General features: G+C 31.6%; 1 protein-coding gene and 1 long non-coding RNA gene across 2 annotated transcripts; one reads left to right on the forward strand and one right to left on the reverse strand.

Moving 5' to 3' along the window:
* Positions 1–238: 238 nt before the first annotated feature.
* Positions 239–7480, reverse strand: LOC143055937 (uncharacterized). Its single transcript, XR_012972174.1, has 3 exons — positions 7328–7480; positions 3591–3695; positions 239–2344 (listed from the first exon to the last, which is right to left on the reverse strand). It is a non-coding gene; the product is annotated as an uncharacterized LOC143055937 (long non-coding RNA).
* Positions 7481–12810: 5330 nt separating this feature from the next.
* On the forward strand, positions 12811–24124 carry LOC143055938 (uncharacterized). Its single transcript, XM_076228993.1, has 5 exons — positions 12811–12841; positions 13788–13860; positions 19433–19689; positions 21442–21619; positions 22374–24124. Exons 2-5 carry the CDS (start codon positions 13797–13799, stop codon positions 22529–22531), a joined length of 657 nt encoding a protein of 218 aa, XP_076085108.1. The 5' UTR covers positions 12811–12841; positions 13788–13796; the 3' UTR covers positions 22532–24124.
* Positions 24125–24376: the final 252 nt, after the last annotated feature.

Consider the following 24376-nt stretch of genomic DNA (forward strand, 5'->3'; position numbering starts at 1 on the left):
ATAGCTTGGTGAATACCTAGCATAGGTGGATTCAGGGGGGCCACTGCCTGGATAAATGCTTCTGTGTTTTGTGTTATGTGCAGTTGGGTATAAATTTTATAAGTGTGTTTTCCACATCACATTTCATTCGTAAAATTACTGTGAGTTGGGAAAGGACTAGTATTGAGCATAACAATAATAATCATAAAAGTGTTATTGTTGTTTTCCAACTTAAAAATAAATAAAAAACTATGAAGAATAAAATCAATATTTATTTTTCGGAAAGTTCTTTTCATAAAATGAACAATAACTACATACTATTAAAATGTTCCAATTTCCATTTATAGAGTCTTATGTACAGTAAAAATAACAAAATATGCAAAATTATTGTTTATTTTCTCAGGCTGTGTGCGCCTCTTAAATGAGGATGCAATCATTTTTTCTATTTGAATTTCCATCCAATCCATTAGTGATGATATACCTTTAGATGAAAAACTTAACAATGAACAACCATCTGATCACATTTTCCTGGTGAAAATGATTTATTTCCAAATTGGAGAAAATGCTTCAAAACTTGTTCATGAAAATAAATGAATTATCCTGAGGTATGGTTAAGATGTTAGAAGAGCTAAAAACTATTCTCACATTCAATTTCATATCTTAGCTTGAAATTATTGTTACAAGAATTCAAACTGTTTCAATTGTTCCTTCAAATACCAAAGGGACGGATTTGTCTCTTGTGAAATATCATCTTCTTTCCTAAAGGTATAATACACATCAAACTCTTAATAGTATAAAATTTGATACTTCAACTACATACTAGGGCTGGTGAGGTAATATGGAACAATCTATATTGCATGAAAGTTCAAACCAGCTGAAATTAAAGAGAGGTAACAACACCAGCCAAAAAAGGGGAGGTAACAAAAATAAATTTTACTATCTCTACATAAGAATATATATATATAAATTATATAAATCTAAAGAACTAAGAAAAATACTAATTTCTTTTAAAAATTTAAAATAAAATATGTATTTGGAAGAATTCAATCCTTTATTAAGTACATATAACTTGAAGTCTTACATTTATAAAAACAAACTTAATCAACTTTCATTTCACAGTTTATTTGTTTTTCCTATTTTACCAAAATGTAATAGATATCTCGAATTAGGAGTCATTAGGTTATAAAAATTCAGAGAAAAAAAAGAATAAAAATGATTAAAATACTGACAAAAGAACAATGATTAAATGCATACAAATGTATAGCATAAATGCAAAGTTATGTAACTATGGTTACACTGGAAGAGAAAAATTGGACAACAATCTATTTTTTATAGACAAGGAATGATTAAGATAATGGAATATATTGTATCAATAACCTATTTTCTAACGACTACAATCTCTTATACTTTAAACTAAAATTGCCTGTTATTATCCAATCTGGAGATTCAAACTTTAAAAAAAATTATGCAATGTCCATTTCATTGTACACAAAAAAATGATTAACCGCAGATTGCATTGAATTGGATATGTGAAACTGAATATATGATTTTAATGTACAAAATCCCAGTTGTATGGTATATAATTATATATAAAATTACAAAATTGCACAATGAGCAAAAACAAGCATTTCTACTGTAATACTACTATCTGATTCATGGGTTAGTGTACAGATTTGACAGTTAAAAACTTATTCAGACTATTTCTTTAAATGGTTTCTTTGTTTATGAAATGTTTCTATTAGGACACTCAATGAATCGATAATATCATTTTGTACCATCCTCAATGAAGATCATTAAAAAAAAATAACATTGTGAATATTTTTCTCAGAATTATTACATTTATATGTAAATGTATGTAATTTACATCAGCTGATTTGATAAGAAGATTTTTTTGGTCCTTTTATTTCATAAACTTTTTGAAAAGGGAGACAATAATATATTTATCTTGTACATTTCAATTTTTGTAAAAAAGAGTATCAAATCTCCTTTCGTTGTGTTTTGAGATTCTAATGTTCGGTATTTCAAATTTTCAGCTGTTTCAAAATGTGTCTTCTTTCTTTTATCACAAAAAATACTATAGAATCATGGGAAATTCCATCTCATGTGCATATACAAAATAATTCCAACAAATCGAATTGGAATTACCCATGATTCCAAAGTCAATTGTCATTTCCTGTTTATTTCATGGCTGTTAATGGTTCTTCGACATCACGTGGGGTGTTCCTGTATGGCTTGTGTTTGTAGTAGTTGTATGAGATGCAGAGAATGACGAGGAAAACACAGGCTAGACACAGACCGACAACAACTCCGATGATGACCGTCTGTTGTCTTTCTGCTGCTACATCTGGGTGCTTGTAATTGGATTCTATAAAAAAATATATAAGAAAATGAATATGTAATTATAGGGAAGAACTTGAAGGATTTGCTGAAAAATGAAAAACAAAACTTTTATTTTTCTTGATCCTTTGCTAATCAAAGATATATGTAGCTCCGATTGATAGCTTTTATTAATTTAAAGTCCAAATACATAGTAGTATATAAATATTTTGATATGAGCGTCACTGATGAGTCTTATGTAGACAAGAGGCGCGTCTGGCATACTAAATTATAATCCGAGTACCTTTGATAACTATTGTTAATACCAGTAAATTAAACTATTCTTTTCTTTACAAAAAATCAATAACTATCTATTATTACAAGCATAAATCCATTAAATTATACATCCTTTTCAACTTCTGACAATAGGTGTGTCTAGGGACAAGCATTAATCAATATTTTACAATTTAATAGTTAAAACAGGAACTTTTTCCAGAATTGCTGGGAAATATTAAAGTACTGTGTTTGGATTTCATTGTAGTATGATTTACTAGAAGTTTAAAGTAAGTGAAAGTATATAATTGTATTTATTAGGTATTTGGATGTTGCTGTAAACTTTAAACAGTGTATTCCTTTTCTCATCTTTACTCAAAAATAATTATGTAAAAACAGGTTAATAATTAAATAAATAGTAAATATTTCATACAGTCAATGGGAGATAACTTTATATGTTCTTTTTGTAACACATGTATGATTCATTGGGCTGACTGATATATACAGACATGCAGCCTTCAGAGTGCAGAATATGAAGCACCTAATAGTCTGAAAATTAGACACTATAGTCAATATGTTCTTAACAAAGTGTGTAATGGTCAGAACTTGAGTATTCAAAATTACTGTAATCTGTAAATTCAGATTTTGGCACTGGTCATATCTTTGTTCCATTTAGTCACTTATAATTTCTAAGTTAATTTAAACGCACTGTCACATTGTCCAAATTTAATGTAGAAATGTTTGTTTCATATGTTTCTGTCTGTCAAAAAGAATTTTTATACAGGGTGGTTTTTAATCATTGTGAGAAAAAACAAACAAAAAATAACATTTCATATAATTTTGAAGGGTCCTTAAAATTACATCATGTACATCATCTGTTGTCCTGTTGGCATTTCTTTAATGCACAAAACTTCCATAGCAAGCAGACAAGGTTTTGAAATGAAAAAGTACAAATAAAATGTTTATCAACATGGGAGATAACTCTGCTTCAATTGTAACTGGTTTAAAAAGAGATAACTCACCAAGCTTATCTCCCTCACAATATATTGCTGGAATGATGGTTGACAGGATAAATACCAAACAGCTTTCTAATGAAATCATCTTGACAATAAGTTTTCTGTGCAAATCTGAAAAAACAATGAAGTCCAGGTTAAATATATCAAAATAATACCTAAATGAGTTATTTCAAAATAATACCTAAATGAGTTATTTCAAAATAATACCTATATAAGTCATTTCAAAATAATACCTAAATTAGAGGTGAATGCCAAAAGAATAACTAAGGGTCCTCACTAAGGATTTTTGAAGGCCAGGGACTCATCACTGTTGGCCATGGTCATGATGGTGAGTCCAACAGTAAGAAAAAGATATTTTATTGCAATATAATTTATCATTTTAGTCTTTATGACCTAATCGAGCACTGAAATGCCTTTAAATTCAGATTACTTTTTACTTTTGCTATAAAATGATATGTGTGTTCAGTTAATACAAAATATTTCAATCTTGATCCAGTTTTGAAAATGGTGAGTCGATCCAGACAGATTTTCTTTAGTCCAGGACTCTCGACTCTACTTACAATGACTTAGTGAGAACTATGAGTACTTAAATTGTCCCTGTACACTATTTGCTATTGCTAAATTACCATATGAAACTGTACATGTATAAATGTAGATGATAAAACTTTCTGTTGGCCAGTATTAAAAATTAGTTTTCGTTGCATTGCTGTTTTATTGAAATATACATGTGAAATGTACAGGTGCATCACAACAAAAGTACATTTTACAAACTTTAATGTATACATACATGTATATCATATACATTATGCATTTTTCAGAAAAACTTCTTCACTTTTTTCTATATTCAGAGAGTTTTTACCCAGTTTAAAATAAACTATTCTTTACTTTAATTTCTCACCATGACAATATCAGACTGAGAGACTCATTTAAACTTCACGACTGCAATGCTGGTGCTTTTCTTTATATTCTATTTTGTTTGTGTTGTTTTCATGACTAGTGTATGTGTGTAAATATTTGGTTATTCAGTCGATTTTAAAAGCTCAATAAATCTTTTGTGTTTATTTAGTTTAATCAATATAAGCTTTAAAAGAAAATTTATAAATTTACCAACAAAAATTGCCTTTGAAAAATAACTTGAAGCCATCAGATGATATTGTCATACATGTTTAGAATAAGGATAAAGCTTTGTACATGTTGTATTAGACCAACCCACTGAATCTGATCTGTAATATGCTATTTCACTAAGTAACAGTTCGTAGGAAAGCATGGCACCCTGACATAAACACATAATTTTAACTTGCAGAGAGAACACAAGACCCTCCAACACTTGAAGCCAACATGTGCTGACAAGACAATGTTGATTTTTTTTTGGTTTCAAGGTGAAAAGCTTGTTTATTGCAGTTTGTTCCCACAAATGGTTTTGGTAAACATGGTAAATAGAAACTGATTTCTTCCCATATGTAGCACTGGTGAAAACTTTTCAATATTTTCTACAAGACAGTATGGTACTTTCAGGTCATGGGAATAACAACCCAAAATATAATAAATCAAAGGCATGTGACTTTCAGTGCCTTGTACATGTGCATGTACACATGTAGTGCATATGCAGTATATATTTTCATATGATGCTTATATGAAATTTTGATTTTTAATTATTCCAAACATGAAGTGATTATGTAACAAAACTGAAATACTTCCTTTGTTATGCATATTTTCTAGAATTAACCTTTTGATAATTTATGTACAGGTAAATCTGATGACAAAACATATATATGTCTCTGACTTTCACCTGTGTTACATGTTAACTTATTTATGCAAATCAAAATGTCAATGAACTGTGACTGAGAGAGTGGCACCAAATCTCAAAAGGCACAAGTTGTGCCACTGACTTTCTATCTTAAGTTCCATTAATGCTGACCTAATCATATTTTTTTTTACATTTGTCAACATCTGAAACAGTTACGTCTCGTCTTTGCAAATTACTTGAGACCAGACAAATATTAAACTTTTGATAATAGATTTCACAAGCAAATGTAAGGTTTTATTTGAGGTAAATAAACAATAAAACAATAAGTTTAATTTATATACCTGGTATAAAATAGTGAAATTTTTGTTATATACAATAATATAAGTATCTTCAATATTTCATGATTTACAAACTGTACTGACACGACAGTAATTGAGCATTGATGTATATTTTAAGTTTATTTAAGGCATTATTAGAAGCAACGCATATAGCAAACAGAGCACTAGAAACATCATATAACCCCATGTTACTAAGATCCACCTCACAAAGCAGCAAATAATACAGGTATACATTATACACTTGGACTGATTAAGGGTACAACTATTTAATATTTGGGAAGGGGGTCAGGGGTATTTTGGGCAGCTTGACCTTTCATTGTCATCTGTTACTGCACATGCTTATTTTGTTAAACTTAACAGCTTGAAAATTTATTTTCCCTTTTGAACATGATTATTCCCTGCATTTCATGTTGCAGAACATTTATTACTTCCCGTCTTAAGTCCATGATATACCGTTAATTATATTCAGCACTTATAATTTTTAAATTTGTCCTGGACCCCCCAACCAGAAAATCAAATCATTGACCCTTATAATTCTTTTGTACTATTATGTGTCTGTTTGTCATTTTATCTTTTAGCAATGGCATTGTCAGTTTATTTTGGATTAATGAGTTTGATTGCTGTTCTGGAATTTTTTGCCCCTCTTTTATAATGTTACTGACCATGCGAGTGCTGCTTTAACTTGTCAAGGTCGCTTTAAACTCCAATCATCATTATAATGACATTTTTTTTTTTTTTGCCATCATCTGCCTGTACCACACACCTTGAAGTTTACAGACCCAACCTGGTCGACTTGATACCATACATGCCATATACCGGCCTGCAGTAGAAATTCTTACTCGTACAGAAATTTTACAATCTTGGGAGGGAGGGACTTTGGGAAAATCTAGACTGAAGACCTAAGTAATTAGAATCTTAGTTTATTATTTTTTTTATAAACATAGAGTTTAAGGTACTGCTGTTTTATAAATCGTGGTTGTCCCAGGCTCTTAATCAGTCCAGTTGTAAAATGAACACCAGAAATATTTGTTGCGGAGATGGATCTTGGACTAGCCTTCAAAACACTTAAACAGAAGCACAATCCAGGAAGTGCTAGAAAATGATATGAATACTTCATACATTTAATGCATTGGAATGTGTATTCAGAAACTACATTTGTCATGAAATAAAATCATGACATTGAAGTTCATTGGTGACAATGTGGACAATGTTAGAACTATGTCACACATTGTTTTAAAGAAACATGGCGCATTAAATGATTAATGAAGTGTGGATATTTTAAAATACATTATCGGGTGGCACAAACAAAATCTGGACACGTGTAGACCTGAAGATAGAATAACAAGACTCCCCCTTTTTTCAAAACCGTTTCCCACGTTCAATCAAACTTATGTAACAAAATTGAACATTTCCTTTATAGCGATAATTGTGAACTGTACATGGTATCACGCTTTTATATGCTTTGTGATAACCAATGTAAATGCGTTACGACATTTTTACAAGTATTCTGACTTTGGTTTGACCTAATAAGTACGTCTAGAGGTCAAATTTAACATCCAAACTTAGAATTTTCCGTGTCGTTATGCGTTACTCACCTTGATTTCAAACAATGAATTATTAGCAGGTTAATTATGGTTATCAATATAAAATATATATACCTGAAGATTATATCAACGCGTCAGTATAGCTATAGGTAAACGCCACACACTGTTCACTGCTTGCGGATTTACACACCAATTTGTGTACTCGTATTACAAACGTATTACAAATACCATTTGAGGCACCCGAGGGTATAAAAAATCTTTAAAAGGATTACCACATAATAAAAAGAAAAACAAGGAACCAGTCTATGTAACTTTAAGGCAAAGTAGACAATTGAACTCCATTATTTCAAAACAATAGACAATTTAATATTTAAATTTGTGCATTTCCGACCGTTTACCCTGTTTTATCAAGTTCCCATTCTTTCGTTAATACCAAATTTTAATGTATTATTTTAAGATTATAAAGATGACATTAATCCTTTAAAGGAAAGATTAAAACATAAATATAACTCTAATTAACGATGATCTGTATAGATAGTAGACAATGGGGTTTATGACGTATTTTTTTTTTTAAATCAATGATGAAATGTAAAAAACGTTTTAAAATAATACAAAAAAAAAAATCACAAACAGACAAATTAAAGTACTAGAAATATTTAACTTAAAAAGGGGGTAAGGTTTTTTGTCTAGAACATTTTTTTTTCGTGCCCCCCCCCCCCCCCCCCCCCCACCGCCTTTTTGAAGTTAAACGGCAATTATAATAGAGAAACACAACAATCAAAATTCATCTCTGATACTGTATCAAATGTATACAGGTGCTGTGTCGTGCCAAGGTTAACGCATTTTTTTTTTTACATTCTATAGACAAAATAATGTCATAAACGCAATATATATATGTTAAAGAGAGAGCTAAAGACTATGATATAAAGCTCTCGAAATTTTATAAATATATATATTAATGAATAACACGTTTTTTTCTAATTTCAGTCAAATATTTGTATACCCTGAATAGTCTATTACGTTCCAGCAAAGTTAAAGTAATATTTCATGTGTATTAAATTATCCCGAGAAACGTTTTCTACAGTATCTTCCTCGCTTACTCAGCGTTGGCAAGCATATAGCACTTAGATATATTGAAATGTTACCGTCACGACTATATATGTCTATGGACCATCAAGATCAATCATTAACCTTAGACAATGGAAGTTCATCACTATAATCAGTTTTAAAGTTAGCAAAATTCATTGCCAAATGTCATGTCATAGCGGATAAAATTTCTAGATTGTAAACTTCTGTGAACAAGACCCCATACATCATATAGGAACACATGTTAATCAATCATATGCCATTTTTTAGGGAAATAGTGAAGGTCTATTCACTGTCAGTATATAAAGGTAAGCTAATAATATAATCATTCTATGTACCAAAGAATTGTTCATACATAAACTTGTCATCGCGCTTGGATCTGCATCTTTTCCGTCATCACGGCCAGTTAGGATTGAGACCCCGTTCAATTTATTTTCAATGCAGAAGCCCAGATATGATTTCCTCTTGTATTACTTTATCATACTTTTTAAAATCTGTTGAGTATTATGCTGGACATTTCGCTAAAAAGATACCAGAATTAAAAAAAAATCAGTCAGTTTTAAGTGTAATCTTTCTAAATATTTTGACGAAGTCCAAGACTGGGAAAATCTTTTCTTTGGACTCCTCTCTACATTAACGGAATATATGCATAGACATAAATGAAGGATGATAATGGTATGAAAGATCATAGTCCTGTGTGAAGATTGTTGGTAGACTAAGAGAAAGATATTTCAGTGTCATGTAATACATTGTTTTTCATGTATGAATATCTTCTGCATGATATCCATCTTTTTAGACATTAAATGAAAAAAGGTCGATATTTAAATTTTTATCTCTGTAAACAAAAATGAATGGATCCAGCCGGCATCAGTTGAAAACTTGTCTTTAATATATAATTCTTTTATTTTCTATACAGTCACATCTACAGACTCTACAGTCTGTATAAACCCAATGTTTCCTCAGCTAACTTAAGTGTGACCTTTATTTATGGGACAGTGTTACCTGTTCATTTAGGTATATACTTTCACGGTCACTGGTCATGGCGGTTTAAATTTGTGGTTCACTAAACCAAGGAGGTTATATATAAGAGATAACATTCTTGACTATACCCAAACGAAAAGATGATATCTATATTCCATAGTCATTTTTTTCAGTGTTTATTTCATTTTTTCAGTGTTTATTTCAAAAATGAGGCGAATATAAAAATGGAAAAACTTAAATTTTGATAAGACCGTACGACGGCTGTATAGCCGATCAAGGTCGTTAAACACTTCCATCCTCATTGAATAAGACGTACCATAGATGTACATTGCCCGAAACATCATATACATACTTGAAAATGGGGAGTGGGAAACAGGGGTTTGTTTAAAGGAATATAAGAATTTTCATTCAATAGGAGATGGTATCCGAAATATCGGCGTATAGTATTCGACAGTGTCTCGGACTATTATACTAGCTTTATTATAATAGTCCCAGACAGAGTGTAGTCAGTATGGATATTGTTTTATTTTCGTTTATTTGGATAGCAGGCAGAAATCTTGAAAATCGTATTATTGTTTCGTGCTTAACGGTTTGTTTACATAACAATTGTACGTTTTTCTATATATACGTCCCTCAATTTTGCAATATATATGCTAGTATTTGGCAATAAATACCACAATCTACAGTAAAAATAATAGTTTTTTTAATAAATCAAATACAACGCATCGGATATACAGAGACATATATACTTTTTATATGTCCTTAGGATATACTATCACAAACAAAACAATCCGATTTGAACTACTGGAAGTGAAACACACACTAGAATGGTACTTATATATTTATCCGAATCAGCTGTTTTGTTATCTAGTTTTATCTTAAATGATCGATTCTAAGAAGTCACTGATAAGAATATCAATATGGTAATTATGTTAAAATCAATATCCTATGATAAGCATTTGATATATTGAAGGTTAGTCCACAAATAACCTCCCCAACAGCCATAAAGGTATTTTAAAGATAAACTGTTCAATAACGTTATCTTTTGGTATAAATCACACATGTATAAACAAAGCCACATTTAATAAATTAACACACTAAACTGAGATCACTACCTTATATCTAAAATATTATAATAATTCCTGTTCCATTTGGACATTAGTCAAAGTCAATTGTTCGATGACAAGGTGAAACAGTATGTTATGAGTGAGATTTAGCCCGAGGACTACTTGAAACAGAGGTGACCTTCAAAGGTACATCTGCTAAATTACATATAGGACAGTCAAACTGAGAGGTAAGTTTTATTTTCTTAACCAGCTGCTTCGATCTCTTTATTTTCTACAGTTTATCTGATTTTTGTCTGTAAGCTCCGTCCATCGATCTATCTTGTATTCTTTCTTTGACATTTTCTTTGAACCCCTAAGAGTCCTTAGATCGAAAGACATAACATCTTATTTTAAGTGTAAAAAAAGAATACCTTGACAAGAAAGACCTTTTGAGGGGTATCGTTTGGCTCCACGCTATGTAAAAATAAAATAGAATGTCTAGTCGAAATGGGACCGTTAAGTCTGATGTCTATAGGTGTTTCACAGAGTATTATACCGCTCTCTCTTTCAAGGAAGATCTCTTTTAGAAAAAGTCCTGCCAAACGAGTCGCAGATGAACTTTTACAAGACAGCGAGGTAGCACAAATGTCCGCTAAATATTTTTCACTCACAGATTAATTAATCAACATTTATATATATCATCTATCATCATTAAATACAATAATATTATTTTTGAATATTAAAAGACTTTAATTAATTAACAAAAGTGCGGCCACTTCCATTTTGAGACACACAAAAAAAAGGTCTTATAATTAGCAAAAATACTAATTTTGTAAAGATTTCTGTATTTTTTCCATTAAATAATGATGCTAGTACCTGATGCATTGTATTGTTAAAATAACAACCCATTATTATTTAACACAAGTATTCTGCTGTCCAATAGATAGCTAAAAGTTGACATTTGCAACAACTTTGCAAAAATGCTTATTACATTGCCTTATCGGGGCCTTTTATAGCTGTGTTATAGTTATAGTTAATGTCTGTGTCATTTTGGTCTCTTGTGGACAGTTGTCTCATTGGCAATCATACCAGATCTTCTTTTTTATTTTTGGGCCAAAACAGGGGTCTTATCGGGCCTACTCCTTAAGTATTTACAACACTTTTACACCTATCCGTGAGGTCATCGTGTTATTCAGCACTAACAGGGGCGGATCCAGACATTTAAAAAAGAGGGGTGCCAACTCAGGACAAAGTAGGGCTGGGGTTCCAACTATATGTCCCCATTGAAATGCATTGATCGGCCAAAAAAAGGGGGTTCCAACCCCCGGAACACACCTCCTTGGATCTGCCAGTGACTTATATTATGTCGCTCAAGATATTTTTGAATGTTTAAATTCTAATTGGAGACCAGAGTAAGATAAACTTCCATTAGAATAGAAGAAATTGTTACACTATGATTTTTATAATTGTTTGAAAGATGTTTTAAATAAAAAGCCGTTGTGTGACTGAAATAAAAACTGAAAATCGGTCTCACTTCTTTTTGAACATGGCCACATATTCAATTATAATAAAAATCCTAAGATTATTCTTTAAATGTGCTCTCTTGATTCGTTTTATAATTTGTCCCCGTCCTGGATATGCATATAAATTGTCCGTGTTTGGACCAATATCATATGAAGCAATCATTATCCAGTCTCTCATTTGCTATGTTTCACATTGAATAGGAAAATTAATTTGCAGAGGTTTATTACTGGAACCAAGATTTGATAAAAAGTGGACAAAAGCCAAAGAATGTCGCCGACCGAAGCGAGGAAGTAAATACATGTATAGACAAAAAAATGAAACTTTATTTATTCCGTATTAAGGGGAGACAACTATCCAAATAACGTGGTTTAAACAAATAAATATGTAATATTGATAATGGAAAGCAGATACAGACAACTTTTTGCAACAGACTCGACAAATTTTGAAAAAAAAAACCTGAACTTGCTATGTATGTTATCAGAAGTCAATAACTAGTGGTTGAAAAAATGATAAATTAAAAAAAGATGTTTCATCTATGTAAATATATTATTTTTGGGAGTATATATACCGATTCCGCCAGAAAATTCATTATATTGTATAGGTGAACCATTTAACAAAATTGGAAAAAAACCTATACTTGCTATGTATATTACAAGAAGTCCATTTTAATTTACTAGTACTGGTAATGAAGTTCTGGTATTATAAAATTGGCGAGCTTTAAATATACATGTGTTTCACACGCAGGTGTATTTAATATCTATATTGGTATTGCTAATAGATAATTAAACATAATTTCTAAAGCACATTGTAATTGCATAACTTTAGATAATACGAACATGGGTACATGCAAAAATCAATAATTCATTGGACATTTTCAATTAAGTAAATTGAAAACCAAGTTGGTAAAATTAGTACAACAAGGAAGAAATTTAATGTTTTTGACATAAAAAAAACTAAGTTAAAATTATGTCAGGGATTTGAAAATTTTCAGGTAAAATATTACTTTTTTTTGTTGTATTTCCAAATGAAAAACCCTGTATGTCCCCCTCACCCCAGGTTATTGTCACAAGTGACAGTGAAGGCAAATAAATGGCTCTATATTGACCAGTAAACAATGGTAGATAGAATAAGTTGTGTAATATTACATGTTTGTTATGACAAGATGTAAAATCTTTTATTTATGTTTTACAACTTGAGGAAGGCTGAATTAAAGGTTGGTTGACATTTCTTCGGTTATAATTTTGCTTGTACTCAGAAATATACACATATTTTGTTCGTGTATATTTAAACAAAGTGTATGTTATTTTAATTTTCGTTTTAGTCTTTATGTATCCATTATGATGATTATGCCAATTCGACTCAAAAATCAGATAAAAAGAATAAATATGTCAATTTGTGACGGATAAAAATATTTAAACTATAAAAGATATCATTCATAAAACATAATATTTGAGTTTTGACAGAATTAAAGAGAAATGAAAACAATCTGTACGTACTTATTCATTCCTTCCTTTGTTTAATTCGTCAAATTCCCTGTTTCTATTTCATAGAAATGGATAATCTTTTAAACTATAATAAAGTGATAAAATGGTATTATGAATCAGGAATTAATTGCCTTTGATATACAGTCCGTTAATTACATGTAGATACAACAAAATATGTCATAAAAAAATACTGATTATACTTTTTTATATATATACATTTCCACAATTTAAGTTCAAACCTAGTAATATAAATTAAGTTTCGGTTCCGCCAAATTTATAAAACTAATAACATGACGAAGGAACCACTAAAGTTAGCTAGCTATTATTCAACATTAAATATTGGAAACCATTAATTGACCATATTAACCTTATTTTCTTCTCACCATAAAATGTTATGTGATGTCACTTAAGTTTTAAGATAGTTTGTTGCAAAATGTTATTACTAATTTTCAGAAAGACGAGATGGCAACATTTACCTTACTTGTGGCTGCTATTGTTATTGTAATGTGCCATGCAGATAAGGAAGGTAAGAAACGAGTTAGAGTTATCTATCTTTGCACGTTGACTGAAATAAAGAATTTTGTGACTATTATAATACAAATGAAATGTCACGGTGGGTATGGTTGTCCTGCGAGAGAATGTTCTGTGCTGGTGATTTGGTCCTGTCAGGTGCTGGTGGGTCCTGATTCTGTGCTGGTGGGTTTGTTTACATTATATCAGAACGGCAATAAAACGACAGTTTTGTTGCTTAATTTTTCTCTGATGCGTCATAAGTACCATGCAAAGTATATTACAACAATATTATATTGCAAAAGTCGTGCAAGTTCGTTAAACGGAATTGTCCTGACGCTGTGCTGGTGACAAGAAAAACGGTCCTGGTTCTGTGCTCCTATGTCCTGGTTCTGTGCCTTTATATTTTAGTTAAAAGTGGCATATATTCTAGATCATTGATGCTGTACTGTTATTGACTAATTAACTGTTGTCTGCTTTCTTGAAATTGACATTCTTGTGAATCTGTTTACTGTTATTATGAGAGAAAAAATACCCCTATTTTTTTTTTTAAATTAACTGTAATTTTATTTATTGGCCTGTTAATGGAACCCTTCTTGCCCCCTTTTAAGATAAGAAAATGTGTTTACGATTTTCGGGATTACGATCATTTTGCAAGATCACCAAAATACGTTGTAATTTATACAATACTTATATAAAGTAGATGATGTGGTATGTTTGTTGTCAATGGACTTTCCATAAGAAACCAAAGGAAGTATGTGTTAACAACCATACGTCATCGTACGACCTTCAACAATAACCCATAAAATAAAAATGTAAAAGGTTTTGCATAAAAATGGAGAGCAAAAATATAGAACAAAAGACTTTCTGAGCGTTTGAATCATATGTCTAGCAGCTTAAAACACATTTGTTTGTGAACAATTTAGTGCTGACTATAAGAATGACAATAGTATTGCGGGTTTGTTTGTTTGGTTTTTTTTTGGGGGGTGGGGGATAAGTTAGAGCGAGGTTACAGTGAAAGTTTTAAGCTTGGAGTAGTTTCCAGTAAGATTTAAAAGTTGTATATTTTAAAAGAAAAATGTATCTTATAGCTATTAAGAACCACTTGCTGTATCTGTAAGATTTTTTCATCATATTTTTTTTGTCTGAACGGTTATCAGGTATTTTTTTTCGAAAGTTCGATAGAACACTAAAAAAAATCACTATTCAATGAAAGGGCAGACTAGAATATGTCAATTTCAAAAATTAAAATACCCCGTAGCTTCATACTACCAATTGAGTAGAAAACAAGTATATAAGTTTAAAAAAGAAATTCTTAGATTAAACACCTACATTTAACTTTAAAAGGTCATAACAGTTTAAAACAATACAAATCTACACACACACAAAACTGGCTTAATTTCAACTGGTTATCAACCCGAATCGCTATAAGATCATATATAAGCTCACCTGTGTCGAGGGGGTCGTGTGAGGTTCATGTAGTGTCTTGACGTCCGCAATTACATAAAGATATAATCTGAAATTACTTGACCAAATGTTACCAAATGGTTTTTCAAGAGTGAATCTAGGGAAAACAACATGACCACTGTCTGTTAAAATGTATTCGAGTTTTTAGTGACGTTTCGTCCCCGAGGGTATCACCAGCCCAGTAGTCAACACTTCGGTGTTGACATGAATATCAATAATGTGGTCATTTTTATAAATTTCCTGTTTACAAAACTTTGAATTATTCGTAAAACTATGGATTTTCTTATCCCAGGCATAGATTACCTTAGCCGTATTTGGCACAACTTTTTGGAATTTTGGATACTCAATGCTCTTCAACTTTGTACTTGTTTGGCTTTATAAATATTTTGATATGAGCGTCACTGAGGAGTCTTATGTAGACGAAACGCGCGTCTGGCTTACTAAATTACAATCCTGGTACTTTTGATAACTATTTACACCACTGGGTCGATGCCACTGCTGGTGGACGTTTCGTCCCCGAGGGTATCACCAGCCTAGTAGTCAACACTTCGGTGTTGACATGAATATCAATAATGTGGTCATTTTTATAAATTTCCTGTTTACAAAACTTTGAATTATTCGTAAAACTAAGGATATTCTTATCCCAGGCATAGATTACCTTAGCCGTATTTGGCACAACTTTTTGGAATTTTGGATACTCAATGCTCTTCAACTTTGTACTTGTTTGGCTTTATAAATATTTTGATATGAGCGTCACTGATGAGTCTTATGTAGACGAAACGCGCGTCTGGCGTACTAAATTACAATCCTGGTACTTTTGATAATTATTTAGTTACAGCCGATTCCATTGAGTATGTAGGCAGGGGTTATATCTTTGGTTAGCTTGCTTGTTAGCTAAACCGTGAAGTCATTGTTAGGTAAGGTATACTACCCTCCTTTCGAAGTAGTCTGGTCCTACAGACAGAAAGATGTGTCATTTGTCGGACTAGTCTACTCTTAAAGTAGGGTAGTTTACATAACCTAACAATGTCTTTTCTGTTCTGCAAGCAAGATAACCAAGGATATTCCCTTTGTTTACACACTCATTGAAATCGGCTTTAATATTGAAAAAGTTCAACCAATTAGGGCAAAACTTACCGAGTAAAAAAAAAATCAAAAGGCCAATGTCTATCTACCTTGCACATTTCAGAAAATTCAGATCAGATAACGAAACTGGGTCCAGCAACATTTATAAGCAATTTAAGATTTTGACCCTCACAGTTTCCATTCACCACAAATATTCTCGTTACAACGAATCATTTTAAATACAAAAATACCAGTTGCAGCCTTTTGTTTATCTATTAATATATGTACACGGATAAAGCTATGAAAGGCAGCAGGGTCACCAGAGTGAGGAGTCCATGTCATCTGAAATAAATGCTAGTAAGCATAGATCTAGAAAGCGACAGATAATCATGACATTAAAAAAACTCTCTTCTTTTCGACTTTTTTCAAACAAATTGACACATACAATGAATTTTATAGTATTGTGGAATTTTTAACTTCTGTTAAATTCATTGGTTACACCTTTTACTAGGATAACAATCCTGTCAAGTATGAGCTGGGTAAAATATTTCAGAAAAGAAGATGGAAATGTGAAAGTTTCCGTGCGTCAGGTGCAAGAGCATACGAACAGCTAACATGCCTCGTCAGGGTGGAAGCCAAAAAGTCCACGAAAATTTGATTTAAAACCTTTATTCGTTCCAACAAAGTTATTGAGATTTTGTTGAGGATTTAACCATCTACGACAACAAGAATTTTTCTTTTAGAATTTACAGCTCTTCTATAAATATATGCAAAGCAAACCATTGATCAAATTGCTTGCTATGATTGTTTGGATGTTTGTAAACGACAGGTAAGTTGTCTGTTTACTATATACTAGAATTTGTTTGGACAATAAACATTAACTTCAATTCTTGTCAGTTTTTGTTTGTCCAATCAAATCCCAGTATGTATTGAAACTCCGCCTACCCATTGTTTGAAAACATCCAAGCAAACATAGCAAGCAAGTCATTCAATCAAAGTTTTTTTTTGCATGCTTTTATGGAAGAGCTGTACTATATAATACAAAGAAGCGTTTAAGTCTTTCGCCAAAAAATACTATCAATTTCTTTTTGTCCTATGTAAACTTCCGTACCATTTCCTTCCATTCATGATCATTAAATTTTAACTGTAAAATATTTCTTGGTACCTTCTTAATTCCTTTAAAGTCTTATGTAAACATGATAATGACAATAACTGTTGTGAGCACAAGATTCACTGCACACTTTTAAAGTTCTGCTTCATCAAACATTAAAATGTGAACTTAAGTTTTGAGACTTTTTTAATCGACACGATTGGGATTTTTGTATATGAGAACACGGTTTATCTATTAGTTGAAAATGCGGCTTTGAACTAGCTTTCAGTACCTGCGAGCATTCGTTGTTCAATAATGTGTGTCTTTATGTTATTATTTTATGTGAGAAATTGTTGTGTTGGTACACCACTGTAACAATGAAGGAGGAAATGAGGAGGGTTGATTGGGTGGAAGTGGGAGGGGGTATGCGGAGCGCTAACAAACATGTCTATGCGGCATGGGCTTTGATCATTGTTGAAACATCAATGTAAGGGGCATTTAATATCTTAATAAAACTATTCTTATTTTAGATACTATATCTTGTTATCTGATATTGGACGAAAGATGTTGCCCTTTTATGTAATTATGTAATACAAGTTACGATCATTTGAAAACACATATTAAACAGCCAAATGGATGCACAAGAGCTAAAATAGGAGTCATAGATCCTATTGACAACAATTATCTGCCCAATTTTATTGATTTTTTAACATTTGTTTCAAATATGACCAACTTCTTATCCAAAATCACCAGCACCGTATCAGGACCCACCAGCACAATGACAGGACCCACCAGCACAGTATCAGGACATGAATAAATTGAGAAAATGCTAAATTTTAATAAATTGCAATGTTTTTTCACAAAATAGTTTTGTCGTGTGGATTGCGGTATAGAAAGCGGACTCTATGAGCATTTTTGTTTTATTTTTTCAGTTCTTGATTTTCTGAAAATGAGCATTTTTGTGTTACGCTTACTGAAACAGTTTACAGGGTCAACTTTTTAATGGTTTACATATGAACCCATAAGAAACAAAATTGAAAAATCTCAACTGTTTTCTTCAATTTTTTATGAGTGAAAACGTCAAAAATCATCATTTTCGTCTTTGTTTACATTTTTTCATTGATCACCAGCACCCGTCAGGACCGAATCACCAGCACAGAACGTTCTCTCGCAGGACAACCATACCCACCGTGAATGTACATTGAAAAAAAAACGAGATTTTTCTATTGCCGGACAACATTCTTAATAAAGAAAACAAGTCTCCGTATTCATCACTACTTGAAACACGAAGACATTACACTTATGAAAGACTGAACAAACCAACGCAGTTAAATAAGCAAACTGGCGCCTTTTTATTTTTTTTTTAAATTTAATTTGGAATTGAAAAAAAAATGCCTTCTGTTAAAACAAGACTTGTTCGGACTCAACAATCAAAATAAAAAAGAGGTTAACGTTGACCTGCAGTTGACAATGGAGGAAATTATCATTGACAACTCTTATTTTTATATCCGTATTATCTATTTAAGCTGATGTAGGAATCGGGCAGCACATGTCTTATATATGAAAACAATAAGATGTGTTGTATACATCAAAGACAAATGAAACTAAAGATACGAAATAACAAGAAATGCTAGTGGTTAACATACTGACTGCAATAATAAAAGCAAATGTATATAATATTTATATCAATTTCTCAATCATTTCAAGTCTAAAACAATGCTCATGAATAAAACAAAATATTTTTAATCTGCCAAAATAAAGAATTGTCCAATAAACAAGAAAAAAATTCCTGCAATACGAGATAAAAGACTAAGCACAGACACAAGCATAATTTTGTTGTGAGATATGAATTTACCAATTTCTAATAAAACTATTTATTTGTTTTAAAAAATAATATAATACTTTTTTTAAAGCATTAACATTTATAAATGAAGTAAGTTACAAAATATATGTTACTTTTATTTAGTGAATATGGGCTCTGGATCTACAAATTGTGGACAAAAGCCTATAATCATGGCCAAGGAAGAAAAACTCAGCATTCACTCTAAAGGTAATGCTAAAGATGGTTTTTGTAGCATCGTGCTCCACGCCATGGAGGACACATCAGCAAACTGTCCCTACAGATCTTTCTGTGTGGCTGTAAATCAGATGACAATGTCCTCCTGCTCTGCTAAGATTTTCTTAACAGGAACGTCGTATGATGTACTTGGAATCAAGTCTAAGGTAAGTGTACTAAATTGAAGCACTAAACAAATAATTGTGGATTTAATAAAAATTCTAAAGTAGTAACTGTAGATTAAGTTTGTATTTACAGCCGATTGCATTGAGTATGTAAGTAAAGGTAGTATCTTTGGTTAGCTTGCTTGCTAGCTGTACCGTGAAGTAATTCTTAGGTAGATATACTACTCTCCTTTCGAAGTAGCATAGTCCTACAGACAGATAGATTGGTTATATGTTGGACTAGTTTACTCTTAAAGGAGGGTAGTTTACCTAACCTAACAATGACGTCACGGTTCAGCTAGCAAGCAAGCTAACCAAAGATACTACCTTTACCTACACACTCAATGCAATCGGCTGATATTGGATAAAATGATGATTTTTACCAAAAAGGTTTATCAACCTTTGAATTGATATTAAATCTAAGATAGAATTTGATGTCATTTCAATGTCACTGTCAATACCCAAATTGAAATTCATAAAAGAGGGGCGAAAGATACCAGAGGGACATTCAAACTCATGAATCAAAAATAAAATTGACAACCCCATGGCTAAAAAAGACAAAGACTAACAGACAAATAATACTTTACACAACACAACATAAAGACTAAGCAACACAAAACCCACCAAAAACTGGGAGTGATCAAAGGTGCTCTGGAAGGGTAAGCAGATCTTCCTCCACATATGAGGGCCCTCATGGGGTTTTTGATTATGTGATTACTTGGCCGTTTTTTTAATGATTATTTGATTATTAAGCCAAATATTTCATGATTATTTGATTACCTAGGACTGTATTTTTAGTTTATGATTATTTGATTACTAAAGATAAGCAAATATTTAATGATTATGTGATTATATTGGCAAAAAAATGGTGATTATGTGATTACTAGGACCCCCCATGAGGGGCCTCACATATGACACCCGTCGTCTTGGTCAGGTTATTTCATAAGTGTAGTGTGGTCTGCCCAGATCGAGTCTGTCTGGAATCAGTACAAAGGCTAACTTTAGAACACACCAAAAAGGCTAGATAAATCTATATTTACAATACGAATATCAACACTCAATCATTTAATAACAATAAAAAGTTCAATCTTTCTTACAGTAAAAGTGTTATGTGAAAATATCATTATTGCACTTATAGAGTATAAACTATATGATTTTCAAAACTAAGCGTAAAATTAGTATACAAGGATTTATTGCTCAACCAATCTTCAACAAATATGCATAATAACTACGTTTTTCAAGCGCGTTATTTCACGACATTGTGTATATTTACATCTACTTCATTTGAACTTTGGTGGATATAGTTGTCTCAATGGACACAATCTCCTTATTTTCATTTAAATATATTGGGCTAGATTTTGGAGAAAACATTAAATTTAATGGTAAATTCACACAACCATCTCAAACTTGATTATCGTTATGATATAAAACGGAAATGGTGGAAAGGGACAAACGGGAAAAAACTCAAGTAGAATAATACAAAACACAATCAACAAAAGAAAAACAGAGGAAGGACAACAGTTCACGACAATACACAAAAAGCCCAATGACAACACATGAAAACACTACCATAAACCCAAAGTGAAACGTAGTTTTGACACTAGTATAGAAGTATTACCTATACACACTGATTGATTTTGTCAGTTGCTACTTGCAATTTTTTCGGATACTTTGTATTGATATTTTTATTTTATAATTTTAGTATTTATACTCTCAGCGCTGCTAAAAGTTGTAATTAATTGTTTTATTCTTCAGGAGATTAGTTGTTTCACCAATATTTACGGTGCTTGGTGTACACAATCTAAATCTTTGGAGATCTCTGTGTTAGAGGACCCCAAAACCACAGCTAGTAATTATGGATTTAACCTGACAGTAATGTCCGAATGTAGGCAAACATCCTCAGGAGAATTTGATCCAGTCAAAGATAGTACCAGTAAGTATTTATGAGTATTGCACTCATGAGGGACTGTATGGGGTTTATATAATAGATAATATTGTATTTATGAGGGACTGTGTGGGGTTTATATAATTTGAAATTGTCCTAATTTGCTCATAGACATTGAAAAGTCAGAGTTTCCTTAAATTTGGTACTGAACTTCGTACTTCACTTTGTGATGTGTTTTATATCCACCACTCGTCAGCTTGCTGTTTACAGAAAACAAATAGTGAGAGTCATTATTTAGTAATAGCTCGATAGTACTTAGTCTATAGTTTAACATATTTTCTCAAATATGACTTTGTTTCTGTGTTTCCTCTTACAACTTTATTTATTTATACATATCTACATACACCATGAATAGCTGTCTTTCGTGATAGCACATCTTTAATTTGTAAAGTATAACTAAAATATAATTGGAGTTATTATGGAAAAAGTAAAGATGCGAAACAACAAAGTGGACGAGGCTCTGCAAACAAAGTAGAAACATTTGGCTATTTTTTTGGTTTTGTTCGAGTTGCTCAGTCTTAAGTTTTTACTTCCTGTTTTGTAGGCTATTGTTTGTCTTTTAAATTTGTTGTTTTTTTCATTTTTTTGTTGGTCTCTTTTCAGCTTATGCTGTTCGATTCTATTCATGTCAGCTTCCAACTCCCCCCCCCCCCCCCCCCCCCCAATCATTTTTCCGCCTCTTTTATAAAGTTACATAACACAACATAAGTTTTATGTTCTTATTTTGTGTTTAATTTTTCAGGCAAAAAACTTGACGAGATTGAAGCAGAAATGAACCAGAACAGAATTATAGGCGTGGTCGTTGGTATATCTCTGGCTTGTATGTTCCTAATTGTCATGTTTGTGTCTTACCAATACTACAAGAACAAGCCGACATACAGACAACAACGTGATTGTTAATTGTTATGTGTTTAGGTTGTAACTTCAGGGAAAATCCACGAGATGTGTCGGACACAATAATAGGAACGATAATGTTAGTTGTTTTCGCGGAAATGCATAATAAGTTGTAACATCTTTGTAAGGCCAAACGTCATATGGATCTGTTTCCCCTCCACCATAACTACCCTTTTAATTTTCATGCCTACCATAAAATATTTTATGGCAATTTTTTGATTGTATTATTAAAATTTAGACTTTTCGGATATGCACCATTGAAATCTATAACGTTCGTTCAAAAAAAATGCCGAACTTTCCGGCCCTTTTCTTTCTGGAGCCAAGAAACAGGTATATGAATATTGGCCTTAGATGACACATTTATAAGTTGTAATTGTGAATTGACATATGTATAATATTTCTTTTCTGGCAACTATTAGATAGACAACACCCTTCCCTCCAAAAATGAAAATAAGGATTCCCTCTTCTTTACACAGACGAAATACTCAAACGAAATCAAATGCTAGGTTAAATAATATTATTTAATTATTATTTTAAAAAAAATATTGTTTTTAATAAGATAAGACCATATATATTTGTGATGAAGAATATATCAATTCAACATGTCTTTTTACAGACGACGACTGTGTATTTATTCACTTCTTTCTGTTCTAATTTGCATATTTTATATTTGTGTTCTATTAGAAATTGAAACATTTGTGTATGTTGTTTTATACGGAATACAGAGGAAGTGTTGAAAGCTGTGAATGTTTGTTTGTTGATAAATTTTTAAATGCAATAGTTGTGATTATAAATTTAAAATGTGATACATGTATTTGTTACTGGATTTTTTAAATTACTTATAACAAACGGATTCATTTACATTCCTTGTTACCATAGAAACTGATACGATTTTTCGGGGAAAATTTAGACGAAAAGAATAATTATAAACTTATACAGCATGTTTTAAGGACATGAATGGGAAAGAATTCTTCATTCATTTTCTAGTCAAAAGAGCGGTGAAATTTTTTTGCCCTAAACATCTACAAATCAAAGCTCAAAATATTGTATTGATGTAAATATTTCTTAAAAATGCAACACAAAAAAGGAAGACATGTCACTCTCATCTTTTATTTTTTCAATAAATTAAATGATCTCTATACAAAAATAAGCTTAATAAAAGACAGACTGAGTGTTCTTGTTTTATCTAACTATGCATATGTTATGCAAAATACTATGATATTATCAATCAAACGTTGTTTTTTTTTATACTAATTGTATATTTACACATTAAGTCCTTCAACATGTTCAAGGTTAAAATTTATTGGTTATGATTTTCTTTCGGTAAAATTTTCTAATAATACCAAGTTAAGCAAATTTCTAGTTCTAAAGAAACATCTTAACCTTACGGATTGGAGCTTACATTTAACTGAGTTGCTTTACAGAGTTATACTTACAATCATGCGAAGTCTGAATAATGTAAAATATCTGGAAATCGACATCATGTATAATAAAAAGGTTTCAACTTTTCATTGTGTAAAAAATTGTTAAACATTTGATCATAAATCATTGTAGATTTCACTGACTAGTTTTGCTACTGAATAAAACATGTTTCATATATATCTGTTGTTTTTTTCACAGCTTTGACCTCTTCACACTCTTTGTCGTCTGCAGCGGAAGATACTATGTTTTTATGCCCCATTTATGTGCATTATGTTTTCTGGTCTAGCTGTGCGTCCGTCTGTTCGTTCGTCCGTTCGTCCTTTCGTCTGTCCCGCTTCATGTAAAAGTTTTTGGTCGAGGTAGTTTTTGATGAAGTTGATGTCCAATCAACTTGAAACTTAGTAAATATGTTCCCTATGATATGACTTT

This window comes from Mytilus galloprovincialis, chromosome 13 (assembly GCF_965363235.1).
Source record: "Mytilus galloprovincialis chromosome 13, xbMytGall1.hap1.1, whole genome shotgun sequence".
NCBI lineage: Eukaryota > Metazoa > Mollusca > Bivalvia > Mytilida > Mytilidae > Mytilus > Mytilus galloprovincialis.